The sequence below is a fragment of the Leptodactylus fuscus genome, chromosome 1 (genome assembly GCF_031893055.1).
Source record: "Leptodactylus fuscus isolate aLepFus1 chromosome 1, aLepFus1.hap2, whole genome shotgun sequence".
Lineage (NCBI taxonomy): Eukaryota > Metazoa > Chordata > Amphibia > Anura > Leptodactylidae > Leptodactylus > Leptodactylus fuscus.
The window spans coordinates 202,040,443-202,061,739 of record NC_134265.1 but is presented as its reverse complement, the minus strand read 5'-3'; the positions used below and the strand labels follow the sequence as shown (position 1 = coordinate 202,061,739).

At 39.5% G+C, this 21,297-nt stretch overlaps 1 protein-coding gene across 1 annotated transcript; it reads right to left on the bottom strand.

Annotated features, from left to right (window-relative positions):
• Positions 1-15,332: 15,332 nt before the first annotated feature.
• Positions 15,333-18,427, bottom strand: GDF15 (growth differentiation factor 15). The gene is made up of 2 exons (XM_075264427.1): positions 18,121-18,427; positions 15,333-16,135 (listed from the first exon to the last, which is right to left on the bottom strand). Exons 1-2 carry the CDS (start codon positions 18,425-18,427, stop codon positions 15,333-15,335), a joined length of 1,110 nt encoding a protein of 369 aa, XP_075120528.1.
• Between the last annotated feature and the right edge of the window lie 2,870 nt (positions 18,428-21,297).

Below are 21,297 nucleotides of genomic sequence, written 5' to 3'. Positions count from 1 at the left end.
CTATAAATAGATTTTTATTGAAAACCATAAATACTATAAAAGTTTTTACATAAAATGGATCAGCATAGCAAAACTGCAAATGGTGGTCAAATGATGGATAATAATGTGCACACCAAAATGGATAAAATATTATCACTGCGATGTGTATAAAATCACTCCCTATCACATAATAACAGCCATGATGCAATTACATATAATACGGCACATTGACATAAAAATAATACAAAACAATCATGTGCAAGCACCAGAAACCCCGCCACACGTTTCGCTTGATGCTTCCTATGGGAGGTCATGCTGCCCTGTTTCATTTAAAAACCTTTATACTACTTGTAGTTTTGAATAAAGATGCATACAGTATATACACTTGTAAATTGCATTGGTCTTGCATTTTCTTGATAAGAGGTTTTTGCAATCTTACCAGGCTGTACATAATACAGAATACCACTTCTTTCCTGGCATTTTTGATGGAGGCTCCAATGCCATTATGAGCATAACCTTAGATAACTGTTGAATGGTAAACCATATGGGGGAAATAAGAAATGTCTCTCCTTGCATATATTCTACTCTGTCCTTACATGAAGGTTTTGCTTTTGCCCTTATATCTTCCTACACAGAACATTTTTTTTCTCTTTAGATTTTTATTATCCTAGAAGCAATAAATGTAGACGTGTATTCTGGAAGAGGCCTCTTCAGCAGTCTTTAATGAGACTCTGTTGGATTATTGCCAGCAGTTATGGGCTTGATGTATGACTGTGGTGACAACAATTAAGTTAGACAAACACAGGTACGTTGTTTAATGAGTTGTTACCAAATCTTGTGATGGATTCTGAGGTTGATGACCAAAGGTACACTGACTTACAGTCAGCCATAGCTCAGCACTGATGACTAGGAGCACCTTAGTTGAAGTGTAATGAGCGAGACACGTAAAACAAGTAAGAGCGTTGTATATTATTAAATGCTTCAGCAAGGCAATGGCACTTGGTTCAACAAATACATGCAGACTTTGACTCCATTCTTGATCGGTATTTTGCTGTATCTTTCATGACATTTTTGTTGGCTTTCTTGGTGCGCTCAAATGTTGCTTTAACCCTTTCCCGCTACAGCCATGATATTTTATTTTTTCGTATTCAAAATAAGAAAAAGACATGGACTGCACTTCCCAATCTTATACATTGATCTTGTGCTTCTCAGCGAATTCTACAATACTGAACATGAGGTTCTTAGTATACATATTGATCAAGGTGCATAAGCCCACTAGCCACTAGCCCACGGTGACCTCTTTATAGTGGGTCCCTACTCTACTGGATGCAACGCTGCACAGCGGCCACCACAACTGTAACACAGCACCCACAGGGGAGAGACCCAGTGGTCCGGCAACACCCCTGCCACCAGACCAGGCCCCCAGGCTCTGGGCCGCACCGCCCCATGGGCACAACAACACAGAAGCAGCAGACGCCATGCACCCAGTAGAGTAGAGACCCACTATAAAGAGGTCACCGTGCAGTGGCTAGTGGGCTTATACACCTTGATCAACATGTATACTAAGAACCTCATGTTCAGTATTGTAGAATTTGCTGAGAAGCATTAGATCAATGTATAAGACGACTGGGATGTGCGGTCCATGTCTTTCTCTTATTGCATATGTATTTTACTTTTTCATTTACAGAGCCATTTGAGGGCTTATTTTTTTGTTGTATTTCGTAACGGCAACATTTAATATTCTGTGCAATGTACAGGAGGATGGAAAAAAATCAGAATTATGTGGAATTGGAAAGAACGCAATTGTGCCATTTTATTACAGGCTTTATTTTTATACAGCACTCACCATATAGTAAAAATTGCACATTTCCTATATTCTGAAAATCAGTACATTAATGGCGATAATAGATTTATATTGTCTCTTATAAAAAATAAAAAAAAAACTTTATTGAGGAAGTCGTGCTTATGGTGATGCGTATGGGGCACCTTGCACCTCTAGTTCACAACATCCTTCTATTCCCTTAATATGTATTGTTAATACTGCATTATATTTGTTATGATCCAGTGGTTTGTATATTTTACATCCTCTATTTTATACTCATAGGGGTATTCATTGTTTTATCCTGTTGGGTGATGCCTGACATTTATCCAGATTTTTTAGATGGGAGTCCCCTTTTGCTTTGTTTGGAGCCCCAGCCTGGAGACCCTGTTTTGGTAGCTTTCCATTATTTTGAAATGTCTGTGTTTTATTTATTATGACTGTGTTCCATTATTTTCTAAATTATGCATTTTTGAATGTACAATCTGTTTCTTTGCATGTGTTTTACTATCTATTTTGTGTGTGGTATATTTGGGCATCATTATTGGCACTCTGACTTTTATTTGGATATAGTTTTTAATATAATTTTGGGAACATTTATATACCTTTTTATTCTTTTTTTTTTTCAGTGATGAAATGGTGTAGAAAGGCAATTGAGAATTTTTATTTTTTTTTCCCACTAAATCTTTCAACATATGAGCTAAATAAATAATACATTTTTAGGGTCCATTCACACGGAAGAAAATGGTGAGGAATTTGGTGTGGAATTTTTCATGTGGAAAAAAAAAGCCTCCAATTGATTTCAATGGGTTCTGCTAGCTTTTTTTTTCCACTAGAGGAATTGTCCGCAAGTGGAAAATTCCACTAGTGTATAACAAAAAGCTAGCAGAACCCATTGAAATCAATGAGAGGCTTTTTTTTTCACGTGGTAAGATCCACACCAAATTCCTCACCATTTTCCTTCGTGTGAATGCACCCTTAGAGTCCAGGTGTTTTGTAATATGGGAATGCTTAACCCCTGCCGCCAATGGCATTTTTTGATTTTTGTTTTTTGTTTTTGACACTCTCTCCCCCCCCCCTTCCAAACCCCATAACTTTTTTTATTTTTCTGCTCTCAGAGCCATATGACGTCTTAATATTTGCGGGACAAATTTTTCTTCATAATGCTACCATTAATTATTCTGTATAGTGTACTGGGAGGCTGGGAAAAAATTCTGAATGGGGTGGAGTTGAAGAAATAGTGCATTTGTGGGATTTTCTTACTGGCTTCATTCTTACATTGTTCACTGTGCAGCCAAAATGACATGTCACCTGTATTCTATGTTTCGGTACAATGCCCGGGATACCTAATTTACATGGTTTTATTTACATTTTAACCCATTAACAAAAATCCAAATCTGTGCCAATTTTTTTTTTTTTCTAAAAGTTGCCATATTCTGACACCTGTAACATTTTTATACTTCCGTGTACGGGGATGCATAGGGCGTCTTTTTTTGCGGGGCCGGGTGTATTTGTCAGTTATACCATTTCAGTTATACCATTTTGTAATAGTACAGCGGATGTCGGGAAGGGGTTAATGTGCTTATGTTTATTGATCGAATATGTATTATAGAAAATGGGTGTGATTTTCATTTTTATATCACATTATTACATTTTACTATTTTCAACCAACCATGGGAGCTTGAATTGCAAAAACCATAGATTGCAATGCTACTGCTATGGTAAAACTCCTGCCACAGTCAGGCTTTGGGAGCATTCACACGGAGTAACGCGAGTAGAAATGTGAGGATGGCGTTTACGCCAAATGCAAGGGTCGCGTTTTTTAACACAGCGTAAATGGAGCATTTACGTGAGCAAAAAACGCCGCGTATACGCACATAGTAAAAAAACGAAGCGTAAACGCAGCGTAAATGCGACCCTCGCATTTCTACGGCAGTAAAAATAAGCACAAATTACGGCTGGCGTTACTCCGTGTGAATGCTTTGATTGCAATATTGCTATGGTAAGCGTTAGAGCCTTCAAAAGGCTCCAGGCTGCTGTAGCAATAGAACAGCTTGGTGATCTCAGTGTTTACTATTCTTTCAATGGGGAAACTGAAGTTTAAACCGAATAAAACCCCTCAGGCTTTGGTGTCACCTCAGCTTTTGAGCAGGAACAATATTTAAACATTAGACATTTGCAGTACTAATATGAAAAATGTCAGGAAGGACATTAAAGTCTATGGCAAAATATTGTCATACACAAATTTTGCAGTATTTTTGTAGAGATTTTGGAGTCTTTTTGGTCAAATATCAAAATTCTGCATGATCTGATTATGGCATTTTTACTTTACTGCCCTTCATAGGTTTGCCTATAGCGCTTTAAAGCAATATTTAAAAATTGTTTTATGGTAATAGCATTTAAACAAAAAAATTTAAGATAGGAATATTTAAAGGGATCCTATCATTAAAAATCAATTTTTTCTCATTAACATGTCGGAATAGCCTTAAGAAAGGCTATTCTTTTCCTACCTTTAGATGTGTTCTCCGTGCCGCCGTTCAGTATAAATCCCAGATTTTGTCTGGGGGCATCCCTAATGTTGCGAGAGAACTCTCCAGCGCCACCTTTAACTTCTTCAGGAACGTCCCCTTCACACGTCTTCTTCCGCCACAGACTTCAAACTTCTAGGCCTCGGGCCTAGGGCAACGCCGACTGTGCATGCCCGCTGGCCACAAGAAAATGGCCGCTTACAATACATATGAAGAAGACACGTGAAGAGGACATTCCTGAAGAAGATGGAGGCGGCGTTGAAGAGTTCTCTCGCAGCATTGGGGATGCCCCTAGTGCTGCTTGAGCACTGGGGCACGCCCCCAGTGCTACAAGAGAACTAATTTGCATACCGACGAAAACCGGGATTTATACCGAACGGTGGCGCATAGAATACATCTAAAGGTAGGAGAAGGCTAGCCTTTCTTAAGACTATTCTGACGTGTTAGTGAATAAAAATTGAGTTTTAATGATAAGATCCCTTTAAACAAGTATTTATAAGCCTTAAAAATAATGGGGCACATTTATTTAGATTGTTGCTTTGTACACCACTGTTAATAAAGACCACAACTGGTGCAGAATACAGGAGATTTATGAAGAGGTTGCAGCCTCTTCAAATATCTGTAGTGTGTCTCTTTGCCAGAATGGAAATCTATGCCAGGTAGGAATTGGCGTAGATTTAAATTCTAGCTTACTTCAGAAAAGTGGCATGAATTATAATAAATCTGGTGGCCAAGACGTGGATAGGGGCTTGTGGTGCGTGTTTGGTGCAAGAAAGGGATTTGTGCCAATGTATGTCTCAATATCACTTTATTTTTATGTAAATTAGCTTGAAAAGTCCTTTAGGGGTGTTTTGTTCTCCTGCTTTAGATACTCACCCCTGCCTGTCACTCAGTTCTTGTCCCATTTTGCACTTTGTCAGACTTTGTCTGAACTTAGGATCGGTTATCTAGAACGGAGAGTGAAGCCCATTAATGAAAAGAAATGCCCTAAAACCCTTTGCAGCTATTTTGCATTAGAATAAAACTCAAGATTTTCATGAAAATGGAGCTGCAATGCAGAATAAGAAAGACATCTTTGAAAAGTGTAGAAGCAGCCCCACAAGGTACTGACATTATTCTGATACTGATTTTCTTACTGACAGACTCCCTTTAAGGAAACCTTCGACTGTCCAAATGAAATCAATGCAGCAGTGGCCAAGAACTCTCCATTGACATCAATATCCAAGGCAGTAGCATGCAGCTACTCTGAAGCAGCAGGTGTCAGTGACCCCATTCTCTCCAAAGGTGAGGTCCCACAAGACATGCCTTAGATGATACCTGTTTAGACTAGTTCAAATATGATCTTGATTAACATTGATTAAAAAAATGATCCATTAGCTTGCTAGCTTTATAACTATGATCTTTTTGGTAAAGTATCATTTATATTTATACCACCTTAAAGGGAAACTATCATTAGAACACATTAAATGAGATTATGTTGTAAAAATATTGTCATATTTAAGGAAATGTGAAAGTATTAATACTTTTCACAGTAGTCGTTGGACATACAAAAGACTAACATTTAGGCAGGCACGTGTAAAACAGCCATGCGACATTGTTCTTTGAATGGCCATCACACAGCAATTTTCAAAACAATGAGCGTCAACGGGATTTTTCTGTTTTGAGGGGTTTTTTGGATGGACCACAGAAACGCTCCATTAAAAAACATAACTTTTTTATTTTTATTTTTGGCTGCTTTTATAGATCATTTAACAGACTCATGTCTTTCAGAGATGCATGAAAACAGGTGCCACATAGTGCATATCAGCTGTGAAAAATGGACTGTTTTATCTGTTATTCAACACCAATTATTCTCACATTATGTGACTATAGCCTTCTGTAGTTTACTTGTATTGGGAAGGGTCGGTGGAGTCATATTATCATCATTAGATTGCAGAGGATTTTCATGACAGATAACATTTCTGTTGTACTGACAGGATAACAACACCATTAACTCCCATTTATGGCATCTGCAATAAAACACCATACTGCGCTGTCTATACAAATAATACAGGAAGTGTAAGCTGTCAATATGGTAGCCATCAAGATGTTTTTTTCCTGTAGACTTAAATTGAATTATAAATAAAAAAAAACAATACTGTACATTGCCTTCATAGCATGTTAGAGCTGTTTAACATTAATGCATTCATCTCTAAGCATTTTATTGTAAAAAAAAAAAAAAAAAAGTATCGTATGTCACCTATATATGCAATTTTTGTATTATAGGTTCATTTTCCTGCCCTCAGTCAAAAAAGTGACCAAAAAAGGTGGTTTCCCAATATGGTTTACAAGGCATGCAAACAAATACTGAGCTCATTTCAATGAGAATGACCTACATTGCAGTAGGTTACTCTGATGTAGCATTATCTTGTGTTCAAACTGGGAAAATGATGTAACATGTATCAATAGTGTATAATTGCTGATATGCTGAAACAAAGTACACACAATAAAGTCAAACATTAGGAGAAATATTTTTTTTTGCAATAATACTACAGTGGTGCAATAATTAGGAACACTCATGTAAAGCTTATTAAATGTGATCATATCAATATTACAATGAAAGTCATATAATTCAACAAAAACAAGGACAATTTAACTTTGTAGTAACTAAGATACTCTATTTCCTTGTAAAAAAAAAAAAGTGTACTACCATATGATAAAATATACATCCAGAGAAGTAGAGACACCGTGAGTGTCACAAGTCCAAAGCCCCATCCACTCCCAATGGCCAGCAACAGCATGATCTTGCAGATCTCATTGCAGGACCTTTGGCAAGCAACTTGTGCCTCTATGTTTGTCTGCACCTTAAAGACCTAGGATTGACCCAAGTATACTAGATCACTACAGGCTGGGCCATAAGTATGGATACACCCAGATAAAATGGAAGTGGTTGCTGATATCACCTTACCGTTTGTGGCATATTAGTACATGGAAGGGGGGAAACATTTGAGGCTGGGTGACGCCCATGTCGGCCACCTCCAAAGCCGGCATTTTGGATTCAACTTTACTTTTTTCAATAGGAAGGGGGTCATGTGACTCCTCAAACACATAGAGAATTGCACAAGAAAAACAATGGTGTGCTCATTTTTAACGTAGCTTTATTGATTATCATTGTATCCTGTATCTTTTGTTTCAGGTGCCCCACCTCCTGGATCTTGACAGAGTACAACATAGCCTTCAAATGGTCCAAGAGATAGAAGTCCAAGGAAGTAATATCCAGTGACCTTGGGTATATCCATACTTATGGCCCACCTGGGTGTATCCATACTTATGGCCCACCCTGTATTATATATCTTTTTTAACAGTTTACATTTTGCAAAAATTGTAAAATTTAAAATTGTCTCTTAAAGGTTTGTCCGGGAAGAATTTATTCACTTACTGGGTCCCAGTGATGATTTTGATAGACCTGTTAGTTCTGTTAACATCGCAAACCCCTGGTCATCTGATCAGAGGCAATGTTCACGCCCCCTTCTTCCTTGATCTCACAAGTAATAATTACCTATGCTATGGGGGATGGCTGACTATAGTAAAGCCAGCCCACATAGCACAGATAATTAAAGTAGTACTCTTACAGACATTTTTACTCTCTAGTCTGCGAGAAAGGCATATGATATAATTTGTAGTAAAGGTTACCTTTAGGGTTGAGCGATCAGGATCAAAAAAGATTGGATTCCGATCGGCGATCCAGTAAATTTCACGATTGCGATCGGTATTACGATCCCGATCTTTTTAGGTGGGATCGAGGTCGGAGATAATTAACAATGTTAGCTAGGTCCCATAGGAATGAATGGATGCAGCCAGCACACAGCCTGTTCCGGCGTCCGGCCGCTTAACCCCCTGCGCGCCGGCTGCATCCATTCATTCTAATGAGAGACTAGCTAACATCTCTAGTAGCTAAGGATTGGTTCACATATGCTGATGTGTTCTGTCCGTAAGGGTCCGCATGAGGACCTCTATGAACGGAACACAAACACAACTGCAAGCGCTGTGCAGTTCAAGCGCACGGGCCCCATAGACTATAATGGGGTCCATGTGCTTGAACTGCACAGCGCTTGCAGTTGCGCTTGTGTTCCGTCCATAGGGGTCCTCATGCGGACCCTTACGGATGGAACACATCAGCATGTGTGAACCGGGCATTATTACTTACCTGCACAGATCGCTGCTGCTCCCTGCTGTTCTCGCTGGTCTTCTTGCTGCTCTTCTCGCCTCGCTGCCCCCGCCCTGTACCTGCCCACACTCTCCTAAGCCACAAGCCCCACCTTCTTCCTAGGTCTGCAACACAAACCTGGGAGGCGGGGGCAGTGAGGCGAGAAGACCAGCGAGAACAGCAGGGAGTGGCAGCGATCTGTGGAGGTAAGTGGACAGCAGGGAGGACTTAAGTAGCCAGGGGGTTTTTTAATCACTACACAGCGTGGAGTCTAACAATTAAAGCGTTCAATTTTTAGACTCCATGCTGTGTAGTGAATAGGATCGTTTTTAAAAGCCGATCTTCGATTATTAAAAAAATCCCATTGACTTGCATTGGGATCGGAATTAGGATCGGGTTCGAATGGAAAATGATCGGAAATCGGATTTTAAAAACGATCCTGAAATCTCGGCTCAACCCTAGTTATCTTCTTAATGGTGACTGTATTTGTATCTGTGTCATGTGACCAGCAAAAAGATTCTCCAACCGACACAGCTTCTCATTTATGGACATTTTCTGCATTCATTTTTATGGGTGCCTCAATGTGAGTCTCAAAGGAATGAATGAGGAGTTTTTAGGAGGCCGCTCTTGCTCTTGTAGTTCAATACAGGAGCGTACTGCGCAGGCGTCGGAAGTTGGACCTAGACGGAAGACAGAAAAGGCGGGGTTGCAGCTGAAGATGTAGGCGGCGCTGGAGTGAGCTCTCAGGTAGCAGTGAGGACACTCCCATTGCCGTTTCAGCGTTGGGGCCTGCCCTCATTGCTGTGGAGAACTCATTTGCATACCGATTAAAAACAGTATTTATAAGAAATGGCGGCGCAGAGACCATGTCTAAAGGTAAGAAACGAATAGCCTTTCTTAAGGCTATTCTGACGTGGTAATTAGAAAAAATGTTACTTTAGTGGTAGAATCCCTTTAATATATACTTTTGGACTTATTCTTGTGTTGTAAAATCATTGCAATATAAGTGCTAGTAAAGGACAAACTGTTGCCAATAAGCAAATAAATACACCAGATTTGTGGAATAGGAATAAAAAGTTCTCCGCATCTATAGGAGTAAAATTATAGATCATTTACCTATTTTTTTTGATGGTTGCAACTAATTTTTTTAATGTAAGTACCGTTCTTTTAGTGTTTTGAGCCTAACGAGCATTTTTCAAAAGAGTGAATTAGGAAACACAGAAGAGCAAGGTGCAACTGGTATATGTAGTTTGCACTAGTCACATACATTTTTTTTAAATACATTCACAAATCTGCATGAATATCAATTATTGCAAATGGGGGCTATTTACTGTTAGGGACCTGATACAACAAACAACTCTGTAAGGTCTTGGGTAACTAGAATCCCCAAGCACTGAGGCAAAAACAATCCTGGGCGTGCTACACTCCCCCAACCAGAGCGAAACCAGGCCCCAGAGTTCTTCACCAGAGCTCCTGATGGTGGAGTTGGACTTGGTGAAAGTCCGGGGCCCAGATCCGCAACTACCCAGAGAGTGACACACACCCAGCGAACCCCAAGGAAGAGGACCCAGAAGTACCCAGACACTAACCTTGGAGTAAAGTCCAGAAAATCAGGATGGCAGGAGTGCAAGAAGGTAGTCTAGGGAAAACACACAGAAGCCAAGGAAGGTCAGGAAGGTGCCAAATCGGGATCACGGAGAGAAGGTCTGTAAAGCAAGCCAGTTCATCCAGGGAATCCAAGTACAGGGACAGGAGGCAGGTGAAAGGAAGGAAGCAGGGGAGGTCAGGAGCTGATACTGATGGTAAACGAATAACCAGCAGCATGCTGAGACCAGAATGAGGCCTAAATAGCCTCAGGCCCGCCGCTGACCCCCCTGACCCTGGAAGTGTGGGTCCCAGGGCTAGGGAGAAATCAGAACCTCCGCAGACTCAAGCGGAGGCCTCCAGCCTACCCCAGTGCCGGAACCAGCAGTGACTCTGGCGATGGACAGGGATCGGGTTGGGCGCTTCCATGCAACACAGCAGAGGCCCTGGCCCATCCTAACATTTACATGACTAATTTTTCGACAGTCTATTTTAACAGATGTGTTGTTTTTGCCTGTTTTCATTGATTCCTCAACAGACTCAATCTATTTGGGATCCATGAACATGGGTGCCTCAACAATGCAAAATGACCATGAAAAATGTCCCTTTTTCACAACCATTTTACTCATAGTTTGTATGAATAGAGCTTAAAGGCATTTTCCCACAGACAAGTGATAGGAAATAACTTGCAGATCAGTGGGGATCCAACTGCTCAGGGACTTTTGTGACAAATACAGTACTTTGGCTATCTCCGGCACTCCCACTGAAATAGAAGTAGAATCCCCTATGCTCCTGATTAGTGGGGGTTTGTGCAGTGGGGTCGGCACTGACTTCCTTTGGAAAATCTCTTTAAGAGAAATAATTAACACAGAGGTTCACTTACTCTTTCTCAATACAACACTCAACTAGTACAAATTCTTCTGTGGTCATTCAGTTAGATTGTGTGTCATAACAATCAGGCCACATTTTATTATTAATGCTGAAATCCAATTTATGTACCTCAAAAATTTAGCATTTAAAAATTCAACTCATCTTACTATGCTAACAGAAAAGTTTACAGTAGTAATAAGATCTTACATATTTCTGGAATATCCACAGGAGGTCCCATAACTGTGCAATAAATTACAGGTTCTACCTATAGAATCTGCAACTGTCTTAAGAACAGGGATCCACTTATACACAGGAATGGAGAGACTGGAGTCGTACAGCCATTTCTATGATAGGCAACTAGAATCAGTGCACTCCCATTCTCGAGAAAGATGTAAGACCCTAAGGTGCAACCCTCATCTAATCAGACACTTATGGCATATTATGTGAGGCCATAAATGTGTCAGACACCAATACCACTTTAAACCTTTAGTTTTGGCACTGGACGTGTCATTCACATGGTGGAAACCTTTTCCGCCATGTGAACTCTCCGCACGGCAGAAACCTTTTCCGCCATGTAAACTCTCCGCACGGCTAGCCAAGACGGGATGCCGATGCCTAATCGAGTGTGAGTCTCGCGCTGCTGATGTTGCCGCTGTCTCAGCTGCGGAAATCCGCAGCAAGAAAGGACACGTCGCTTCTTTTTCCCACTAACTCAAAAAAATCATTAGCAGGAAAAAAAAAGCAAGCGGTTCCCATTTAAATGAATGGGAGCCTTTTTTGCAGGCAGATTTTGAGGCAGATTCCACGTCAAAATCCGCCTGCAAAAAACTCTGTGTGAATTAGCCCTTAGGTGGTTGATCTTAGAGGGAATAAAAAAGTATAAGGGGACAATTTAAAAAATCATTATGTTTTGCTAGATTTAACATTAAATGAAAATTATAGGACAACCCTTTTTACTATACATTACTCCTGTATTCACAGATTTTTCTGAAGCAAATTTTCTATCTACTTTTTGTAGTATTTTTTTATGCATGAACCTCATGTGTAAAAAAAATATTTAAACCAAAGAATGTTACTGCCAGCCATTTCACAGTATCTATTTAGAAGGCAAAGAAACTGATTTATTCTAAAAATAGTTTATTTTTGGCTTTGTTACAATAACGTTAGACAATTTTCATTTTTAAATATATGAAAAAATATACTTTGATATGTATAATTTAGAAAATACAAGCAACATTCAGTAAAAATTCCAACAAACAATAAATTATCAATAAATAAAATTGCATAAATATGTATTTACACTCAAAATAATATCAATAATAATAATAATAATAACAATAATAAAATAACAACATATTCATAAATAAGTATTGTGTAACGTCATTTCTTATCTGGGGGAAGATAAGATTTGTCGCCTCTGCTTTTAGTGTTTGTGTTACACATGTAACACCTGCACAATCCCCATGCATTTTTCTGTATAGGTTAGAATATTACAGTGGGGACATAGTGTTTACACCATAATATGAACTATACAGCCATCTGAAACTGAACTCTTAGTTTTGAACACCAAATAACCTTACATTGGCGGCTTAGATTCTTAAATGGAAAAGTAGTTTAAGTCTTTAAGTAATCACACTCAGTATAGAAGTCTTGCTCCAAAATGAGTATGTCTTGTTATCAGTAGTCATAGAGCATTCATAAGTGATAAGATTGGCTATCAGCCAAGTGCAATAAGCTAGAATGACATAAATGCAACGCTGTCTGACAAAATCTGGGCAGATAGAACATAAATGGAAGCCACCAGCTGGTGAAAGCCCTGCTAACATAAAAATCTTAGATTAGCAGTACATATATATCAGGCTTAACTGTCTGCTTCACCCATGCTGTGAATGCATATTTCTTTGCTTATTCATTGCATTCTGCTATTTCTACATCTTCCTATTGTAAATTCCCCAGGAAGAATGAGTGAGACATGCAGAGATAATAACAAACGGACATGTGTCTGTTCAGCAAAACTGCATGATGGAACATGCCTCAGGATCTGTCAGACCAACTGTTGGGCGATATTAGAAATAAATATGGCATCATCAAAGCAGTAAATGGAGTAGAACAAAATAGTGCGATTTAGAGGAAATACAATTTAAGTAAATAAAGGTTCAGTTCTTGTCAATGTCCTTGTTGCATAGCTACAGTAGTTTTTCTCATGTTTATTCTGTGAAGTGAACTGACACCTTATTCAGTGTATATTCTGCTGATCTCTAACAAGTCTGGGTGTCTCCGGTCATGAACGTTCAGTTACACCCATGAAGGCAAGATTTTTTTTTCCTTTTTGTTTTAAAATAAAAGAATTCCCAAGAAGTGGTTTGTGAAAATGATGAACAATATCATAGTTCATAGACTTCTCTCTGGTGGGTATTTATTAATACAATTTTTGATATATGACCTGGAGATCATATTACTTGTCTGCTCAAAGTGATTTTTTTTTCTAAATGGGCACATGTAGCTATGAAAGCGATTCCTATTTACTATATCAAATCAGTGCATTCGTCTTGATCTGATTATCTACCTATCCATGTAGGAATCATCAATAAACATGTAATAGTGCAATAAAATCAAAATAGTGCTAAGAAAATTATACGCCATCATACACTCCAAGCCTGAACAGAACTCCTATCAGCAGGGTGAGGATGAGCTATAAAATAGGATTCAAATGGAGGAGGACAGATGATGGATAAGAGACTTTCTTACCCACTTGTTTCTAAAAGTTTACATGAAAATATACTAAAATTGTAATTTTAGGACAAATATAGACCAAGAGCATATGAAGGCAAATGATGTCCCAGTTATTAGGCACCTAAAGAGAAGAGTAGGAGAAATGAACATACAATGGGGATAAAACAAATGAGTTTGAACTACTCAGGTTCCAGATGGGTAGGGGCGTGGTAGTTCTAACCAGCACTAGAAATGGAATCTATTCCTGTACAGATATGCAGCCGGACAGGGGCATAACTTGAGGGCGGGGGGGGGGGGGAGGTGCAGTCGCACCAGGACCCAGGAGCCTTAGGGGGGTCCATAAGCACTGGCATCAGTATTGAGATTGCCGCTTCCATCTGGCCCATAAGCCAAGGAGACCCACAGATTCCATTAACTACACTAAGGTTGATCAAGAATTTGCTGTAGGGATGAGATAGGAGGCCCTGGACAAAAGAATGCACCGGGGCCCGCAATAATTTGGTTATGCCACTGCAGCCAACCATTGTCATCCACATGAATAGAGCAGTGCAGTAGATGTCCTCACTGTGGGAGTCCATAGCCAATGTGGAGGGAAAGACTTTGAATGGTATGTAGCACTAAATCATCGCTGTACCCTTTCATTCTTGTAAATGATGGGAGCCCCCTACCAATCATAAAATGATGGTACATCCTAGCACTATGAAATTACCATATAAGATGGCACTACACCTTTCATTTGTGCTATTGGACCCTCTCATCTGCATGTAGAACCATGATTTCAAAAAGCACTATTCAGTAATGTTATTATAACTGTGGATCAAATCTCTATTATTTCAAATGTAAACATATATGACATGGCAATAAATAAGTCCAAAGTATTTCCCAACACAGTAGTATCGGATCATCAGGGGACAAATATAAAAGCAATGTGTCAGAATATTGATAATGGTAACAAGGGTCCACCTAGCAGTCATCTAGCTAGATGGATAAATTGGACTTGCAATTGGTGGTATGGTTAAAGCTCAAGACTCACAATTCACTAACAGTTAACTGAGCATGACAATCAGACTATCAGAGACCAGACTATTGTTAATGCGATGTTCCCAAAAGATATCCTTAATTGATATATTTTGCTCTCGTTTGATAGATCACTTATTTTAACATATACTTATTATGTTAGATTTTATTGGTCCTTTCCAGTGAGCTTTACCTCTGGTGGTGGCTTATTGCCCTGAGAATAAAAGGATCAGGCATGTGGAAATGCAGTCAGGAAAGAGTCAGCAGTTTCAAATACACATTAGATACTTGGTGGCTGGTCTGTTTGGCCAAAAGTATTGTAATGTGTATAGCTAGCTTTACCTTTGCCATGCTATTTTTCCTCTATGCAACTCAGATCTAAGTCAGATTTGAAAAGTACTAACATGGGCCAAAAATATTGCATGGCCATATTGTGTGTCTCAGCTGCATATTGCTGCATTAACTATTTCTAAGCATTCTTTTCTTTCGTAGGATTGAAAAGATGTAACATGAGGCATTTGATCAGATGCAACTTGTAAAGGTATAAGCTCTATGGCACTGGATATATTGTACTGTTAGAATGTAGATAGAATAAAAGCCTTGATATAGTTCCTCTTTATGCACAGTGGCACTTTTTAACAATCATATCCTCAAAGACTGTGAAAACCAATTTGCGCTCAGCATTGTAATGCATCAGTACCATAGGATCATAGCTCCCAGGAACACAACAAGGAGCTGGAGTGTCTCCATTAATATGATGCATTCTGTATTTTATTTGGGCATGCATGCTTGCAGGCTTGTAATTGTGCGGACAAGATCCATCGCAAAACCGCATTTCATAGGTGGATGGATGTACAATCCAATCGCTCCAACCAATTTGTTCAAAAGACACCAATAAGGACTTACGACAGCACTTCTTCTCACTCTTTTTGCAATCCTCATCTGCAGGAAGTGACCTGCCTTTTCTCATTTTAAACAAGGTTTTTTCCTGAGTCTCCACTTCCAATACAAGGGCATTATCTGATTCTATTTGCTTGCTGCCTTCATTCACAAAAGGGATGTCCAGTGTGATGACCAGCTCCAGTCGGAGGCATTTCTCTGAACTTGCGACCCACTGCTGCACAGCAGAGTTCACATTTAAGGTCAAGGTGTCTTTGTCTACTGGTTTAGAATCAAGTAATTTATGATCTTGCCCTCCATTGGCTTTCCTTGATTCTACAACTTTATAAATGTGCACCATAGCCTTCGAGGTTGAGTTAGCTGCTGCAGGTCGCAATGCAGCCAAGATGTGTTTACATAGTTTGAGCTCAGCTCTCATGACATTCAGCCTCTGATGGAACGTCTGAGTTCTAGAGAAGATTAGGTTGTAGCGATGACTGCTGCTTTTCTGCATATCACATTTCTTTGAGCTATGCTCTACTGCAATGAAGAATGAAACAGAAGTTGTTATGATATGCATATATCTCAATGAAAATATCCCTTCCAGTCTTTAGAATGGATAATAAATGACTTTATATAAAGGACAATATATGCCCACAGGAATAAGGTTTTGACCTTTGCAACACATGACAACTTGCCGACCACTTGTAATTGTATTTCTTGTTAAAAAAGTTAATGGATAAAGTTATCGCCATTTTACACGAGGTTCTCAGTGTAATTGTTCATTAGAGGATCCTCCTGACTTCATTATGAATAACCTCCCACAACTGCTAGAGTTTGCTAGATAGGCAATGAAATGTCTCTTACACTTCCTCTCCATGTAATTTGCAGAACACTGTTGCTAGTCCTCTGCAATGCTACAATGCAATAACATGTAAGAGGTATTAGGGAAGATGTCTATTTAAAGCCACAATTCTTTGCATTGTAAAACTAATTTCATTCATTAACAGTCTAGACTTGGCGTTTGTATTTAAAAAAAACAATATATGTATAATTTAGTTTCCTAGAAAAATCTCCTCAAATATCATATAATTGTATAGGTAGATGTTTGATTTGTGAAAGAATAGTCGAAGACAGGCTAACAAGAATTGTGGGTATTGATTCCACGCAGGCAGAATGGTAAGGAATTAGTATATTTTCATGTAAATTATATGGGAATTACCTTATATTCAAAATAGTTGGGTTTTTTTGCCAGATAAAGTTTGTGGATATTGGTATTCTGTAGGTGCAAAGAAGAATAGGGAGTGGCTTAATGCGCCGGACTTAAGTTCACAAGATAGTCAATACAAATACCTGCAATCGTATGAGTGACCTTCACATGATTTCATTATCTGTCATTTACCTACTCGTAGCTCAATGCTAATTATCAAAATGAATGGTAATAGCAGTGTAGACGTCAGTCCTTAACAGATGTATTATCATGTAGGGAAACTCTTCTAAAAATTCACTTGCAGTCTACAGTGCTTTATCTGCAAAGGTTGTTTAGAGATGTATTGTTATTTATGGTCTTTTATTTACCCATCAAGGACAGAACTATATTTATTCTGCAAGGACATCTTGTTTCTGTTGCGTTTGTCAAAAGATAGTGCAGTTCACTGTTCCGAGTGCCTGAAGACAGACACTGGGTCTGCAGTGCGCTGTGTGATACATTGCTGATATTAAATGGCCATAGTAGGGTGATGCAAAGAAATTGGTCATTTTGGGGAGTTTTACAGTGCCTCCTGATACAATTATTTGCTGAATCGGAAAGTTGGCTATGACAAACAACAGACTGGCACTAGTGGGCTTGAGCCAATTGTTGTGATTCCATTGGCATTCACGATTTCAATGGATGTGGAGGCAAAGATTGATCAGTGCATTGTAAGCAATATTTTATGTAATATATGGAGTAACTGGTTACTAATAAAAAGTTGTTCACTAGGTGGCCATCTATAATCACTGTGTGGCCAGTTTTACTAGACAAATCAAGTATCACTACAAAAGAAGTTATCTGACGCATGGACAGAAATAGACATCATATAATATACCCATGTATAATTATTCTTGTGTGTATATCAATATTTGAAAAGTGGCTAACATTGTCATTGTATTGGCACTGTATTCATTAGAATATTGTCTTACACGAGCAAATCATGAAACTGTATCCTGCGTGTAAATTGACCATGACCTGAGTAATATAGACTATAGAATATACAGCCAAGTGAATTTTTTGGCTTATCCTTAACCCCGGTCTCTTTTTAATGCTAAAAAAGACATCAGAACTGTTAGTATTATGTCTCAGAAAATGACCTACTTTGCTTGTTGCATTATATTTCTGGCATACTTCTGCTTTTCTAATTAATATGATACAATAATACGTACCCATACATATGCCATAATACATATTTATGTGTGTAATAAGATGGCTAATCATTGAGAGGAAAATTGTTATATATATTATAAAATACGTAATATTCCAGACTTACATTTTGGTGTTAACAGATGCACTTTCCTTTCTGGAGTCTCATCCTTCGATAGATTTCCCCGGAGCTCCATTAACTTCTCCTGGTATAACCTGTGCATTTTGTGTAGTTCATCTCTGTCCAGTTTCTCCCTAATAACAGGAGGTTTGTGTAAGCCCAGACGATCCAGAATGCTCTTTTTCACTGCTTCAAGCTGAATCATTTTTTCTTGGTCTCCCAAGGGTTTGAGCTGGACCCCAGTGATGGATAAGAAAGCGAAGCACAGAGTAGCACACCTAACCTTCCACGGAAATCTCTGCATTGTGTGCATAGAGCACAGTTTCACAGTGCGAGGCTTGTTCAGCACACAGCTTGTGAGCTGTCTGAATGAATGAAATTCCCCAGTCTCTGTCCTTTATAGCTTTGTGAACTGCACGCCCCCACAGATACACACACACACACACACACACTCACTCACTCACTCACTCGCTGATTTATGGAAGTAAACACTGCAAATTCCATGGGCACATTTGCTAATGTAGTCACCTTAGATCTGTTCATGCTTCTGGAACTTTAGGAAAAATTTCCATGGTTATTAATCTGATGTTAAAGTCAGATACAAATAAATACACTAACAGGGGTTATCTGGGAAATGATAACGCTTACCAGTGCATTCCTTGCACTATTTAAGCATATTTCTCCTCTATTTATATCACTGAGAATAAATAGTCAATCAATGGGAGTCTGACCACCAAGAAGCCCACCAATCTGTTTTCTTCCCTTTGGGAATTCAGCAGGGCTGAATGTAGGCATGTCCCTACTTGACGGAACACATCCCTGCTCCCTTTCAAGTCAGTGGAAATGCCAAGTCAACCAATTGAAGTAAATGGGAGCAGGGATCCATCCGGTCCAACAGGGGCATGCCTACATTCAGCCTCTGGGGATAATATCACTCCCTAAGGAGAGATCTCCTTCTCAGCCATATGGAGTCTTACAAAAAGCCTTTTTAGCCCCACTGGGAGGGATTATAGAAAAAAATATGCAAATCTGTTTCCCAAGATGTAAATAGGAAAACAGTTCCTCTGTTTGCTGCCCTCTAGGGGTAGCTCCCTTAATATTATGCCCGACTTTTTCAACAAGCCTTTGCTGCTATGATGCAGGATTTAGTCAAATCAATATCCCAGCTGTGGACATCGCTGTTTTCAATCTCCAGAACCTGGTCTACAAGTCTCTCATCTCTGCCAAATCAATTTTCCCTATACTGTGCTGAAGAGATCCAACCAGATTGAAACAGCACTGTGCACAGCTGGGATATTGGTTTGGCTTAATCCCGCATCATAGCAGTAAAGGCTTGTTTAAAAAGTTGTTCATGATGTTAAGGGAGCTACCCCTAGAGGGCAGCAAACAGAGGCACTGGTTTCCTATTTACATCTTGGGAAACAGATTTGCATATTTTTCCTACATTCAGCCTGGCTGCTTTCAAAGCATCCCCCCATCCCTGTTCTCAGGTGTCAGAAGCCCACCAATCAGCTATTTATCCTGTATCCTATGGCTGGAATAACCCCTTTAAGCTTTACTATTAATATTATACACTGCCATAGACCCATTTATTACTGTGGGAAGGACAACTGGGGAAGCTAGCAACTCTTAATCCTCTGCTTCTTCTGCAGTCACTCTGACTCTCATTAACCTGACCAACTCCCCTCTACTCAGGCAGCAGATCCATGGAGTAGGCTGGAGTCAATCAAGTGAATAAGAGTCAGAGTATTAGTAGGGGAGGCAGACAAACAAGTCTGACCCACCCTGTTGACTTCTCCTCAGGTAATAAATCGAGCTCTGGTTTTCTGGGTGTATATTAGTAATAAAGCTGAACTGGCACAGGCAATGCACTGGTAAGCGTTATTCCATAAATAACCTCGTTATATTGATTATTAGTATATTAGGAATTTCAAGCACATGCATCTCTAATGATTGTGGTATACTTTTCTCTGAAGGATGCTGCCACATGAAGTCTGGGTAAAAAATATGCAAATCTATTTTCCAGGATGTAATTAGAACAGTGCACTCTGTACGCCGCCCTCTAGAGGGCAGCATCCTTAACATCATGCATGACTCAGTTAAAAAGTCTATTTAATCATGATGTGGATTTAATTGCCAAATTAATTGCCCTAGCGGAGCAGGAATAACTTGTAAGTCCCCGTACTGCCTATGTAGGCACACACTCTCCCCGATGTGTACGATTATCCCCTGACCCTGGTCTATAGTCTCTCACTCTTCCAAATCAGTATCCCTACGCTATGCTGAGGATGGCCCAATAGGCCGAAACAGCGCTGTCCATAGCTGGGAATCTGTTCCTTTTGGAATAGAAATACTAATTTGGCAATTAAATCCGCATCATGATTAAATAGACTTTTTAACTGAGTCATGCATGATGTTAAGGATGCTGCCCTCTCGAGGGCAGCATACAGAGTGCACTGTTCTCCTAATTACATCCTGGAGAATAGATTTGTATATTTTTTACCCAGAATCCCTAGCCGAGCAGGAATGACTTGTAAGTCTCCATACTGCCTATGTAGGCACACACTCTCCCTGATGTGTACGATTATCCCCTGAACATGAAGTCTGTTCAGTTATGGTCTGGTTGGAGCTGCCTGTGAGATCACTTCAGTAAGTGGAAAAAATCAGATATGCCTCATTACAGGCAACCCACAATAGCTAGTGGCAGGTACAAAGGAATGACTGATCACTGCTTCCTCTGCTGAAGTAAACTCAAAAGCAGCCCCAACCCAAACTACAGCTAAACAAACATTGTACAGCAGCACTCTCAGAATATTTTGTGGGCACACTTAAATTAGGTTTGTAAATATGAGAGTAAATCTATATATTGCTAAGGGAAGGATCAGACGGTGTGGCAACCCCAGTGTGAAGCCTCACATACCGTCAGCACCCAATGGCTATGGTTTTGCAGTTAAGTAGTCTTCTAGTAGGGTAGTGGTTTTCTCAAAGAAAATTATCAGTATATATAGTACAGATGTAGCAGAATTGATCTGAACTTCTGCAATCAGTTAAACTGCTGCAGCATAACATCTCAATATTTATCTGAAACTGGACAAACCCTTTAAGTGGTGGTAAGCAGAAGTCTCAAAGTGGTGGTAAGACAAGGAAAGTCTCAAAAGGCAAAATCGAACTGCATTGCAAGTT

What these genes read in the sequence shown, in the direction of transcription:
- GDF15 (XM_075264427.1), bottom strand. Translation starts at nt 18,427, where the DNA reads ATGCACACAATGCAGAGATTTCCGTGGAAGGTTAGGTGTGCTACTCTG. An exon ending in GCATCTGTTAACACCAAAAT is followed by an intron (nt 16,136 to 18,120) that starts GTAAGTCTGGAA and finishes TCTTCATTGCAG; the next exon opens with TAGAGCATAGCTCAAAGAAA.